Source organism: Colobus angolensis, unplaced genomic scaffold, assembly GCF_000951035.1.
Source record: "Colobus angolensis palliatus isolate OR3802 unplaced genomic scaffold, Cang.pa_1.0 Scaffold4, whole genome shotgun sequence".
In the NCBI taxonomy this organism is placed as follows: domain Eukaryota; kingdom Metazoa; phylum Chordata; class Mammalia; order Primates; family Cercopithecidae; genus Colobus; species Colobus angolensis.
This window is the reverse complement of record NW_012117376.1, coordinates 12,257,121-12,259,004: the sequence shown is the minus strand read 5'-3', so window position 1 is coordinate 12,259,004 and position 1,884 is coordinate 12,257,121. Positions and strand designations below refer to the sequence as shown.

Here is a 1,884-nt window from a genome sequence, read left to right as displayed (position 1 = left end):
GGGCCGGGCCGCGGGTCAAGCTGCAGCTCTGGGACACCGCGGGCCACGAGCGCTTCAGGTGCGGGTAGCCGGGGCCCGGGAGGGACTCCTGGTGGGGGGCTTGGTGCCAGTGCGCTCGGCCACGTCAACCCCCGTAGAGGCCAACTTAGAGGTCAAGCGGAGGGCGAGGTCCCTGCCCTTGGTCCCGTCTGGTCCGCTGGGTCCAGACCCTCCCCTGCTCGGAGTCATTTTCCCCCACGAACACTGCGGGGTGGGCCGAGTCCCAGAGCCCAGGAACATCCCTGGTTTTGAGCTCTGGACTCTGGAGAGGTGAGTGATACTGGCCCCGGGTGCTGAGAGCTCAGAACAGAGCGGGAAGTGTCGAGGAGATGTGGAAGGGAGAGAAGTTTGTGTTGACCTTAAAGGATCGGCAGGAGTTTGCCAAGAAGAGAACGGAGAAGCGAAAACCTAGGTCAGGGCAGCACCAGGCCTCCTCCAGGAATGAGGGATTCGAGTTACGCTTGCACCCTAACTGGGAAGCACCCAGACTTTTATTTATTTATTTATTTTGAGACGGAGTTTCTCTCTGTTGCCCAGGCTGGAGTGCAGTGGCGCGATCTGGGCTCTGTGCAAGCTCCGCCTCCCGCGTTCACGCCATTCTCCTGCCTCAGCCTCCCGAGTAGCTAGAACTACAGGTGCCCGCCACCACGCCCGGCTAATTTTTTTGTATTTTTACTAGAGACGGGGTTTCACCGTGTTAGCCAGGATGGTCTCGATTTCCTGACCTCGTGATCCACCCACCTCGGCCTCCCAAAGTGCTGGAATTACTGGCATGAGCCACCGCGCCCGGCCAACTCCCAGACTGTTAGGAGAGACACAGACACCGAGACAGAGAACCACAGGGCCGCGTGAAGTGAGCCCTGCTGGGGTGTGAGGCATTCTGTGGATCCCAGGGGGAGGAGGTCCTGCCTCTGGGGGTGTCATGAAGGCATCAGTCTCTCCCAGCTTACCTCTCTGCCTCCTTGCCTCCCCAGGTGCATCACCAGGTCCTTTTACCGGAACGTGGTGGGTGTCCTGCTGGTCTTTGATGTGACAAACAGGAAGTCCTTTGAACACATCCAAGACTGGCACCAGGAGGTCATGGCCACTCAGGGCCCAGACAAGGTCATCTTCCTGCTGGTTGGCCACAAGAGTGACCTGCAGAGCACCCGTTGTGTCTCAGCCCAGGAGGCCGAGGAACTGGCTGCCTCCCTGGGCATGGCCTTCGTGGAGACCTCGGTTAAAAACAACTGCAATGTGGACCTGGCCTTTGACATTCTCGCAGATGCTATCCAGCAGGCCCTGCAGCAGGGGGACATCAAGCTAGAAGAGGGCTGGGGGGGTGTCCGGCTCATCCACAAGGCCCAAATCCCCAGGTCCCCCAGCAGGAAGCAGCACCCAGGCCCATGCCACTGTTAACTCTAGGAAAGAAAGGGTTAAAGCAGTCCCAGACTCAGCTCACCTGGTGGGATGGGGAGTGTTAGTATCTCTCTGGAGGACAAATGACAGAAGGATTCATATAAACAGTATCCTGACACAGTCATGCTTCCTGGATTTTGGAGTCGAGGCTTTCTACAGAAAAGAAGGGTCTGATGGCTGGGCGCGGTGGCTCACGCCTGTAATCGTAGCATTTTCGGAGGCCAAGGATGGTGGATCACCTGAGGTCAGGAGTTCAAGACCAGCCTGGCCAATATGGTGAAACCCCGTCTCTATTAAAAATACAAAAATTAGCCAGGTGTGGTGGCACATGTCTGTAATCCCAGCTACTCAGGAGGCTAAGGCAGGAGAATTGCTTGAACCCAGGAGGCAGAGATTGCAGTGAGCCGAGACTGCGCCACTGCACTCCAGCCTGGGTGACAGAGTGAG

General features: G+C 57.7%; 1 protein-coding gene across 1 annotated transcript; it reads left to right on the top strand.

The window, feature by feature from the left end:
* Positions 1-6: 6 nt before the first annotated feature.
* On the top strand, positions 7-1,884 carry RAB42 (RAB42, member RAS oncogene family). The gene is made up of 2 exons (XM_011955512.1): positions 7-58; positions 1,014-1,884. The coding sequence occupies exon 2, from the start codon at positions 1,120-1,122 to the stop codon at positions 1,435-1,437; it is 318 nt and encodes a 105-aa protein (XP_011810902.1). The 5' UTR covers positions 7-58; positions 1,014-1,119; the 3' UTR covers positions 1,438-1,884.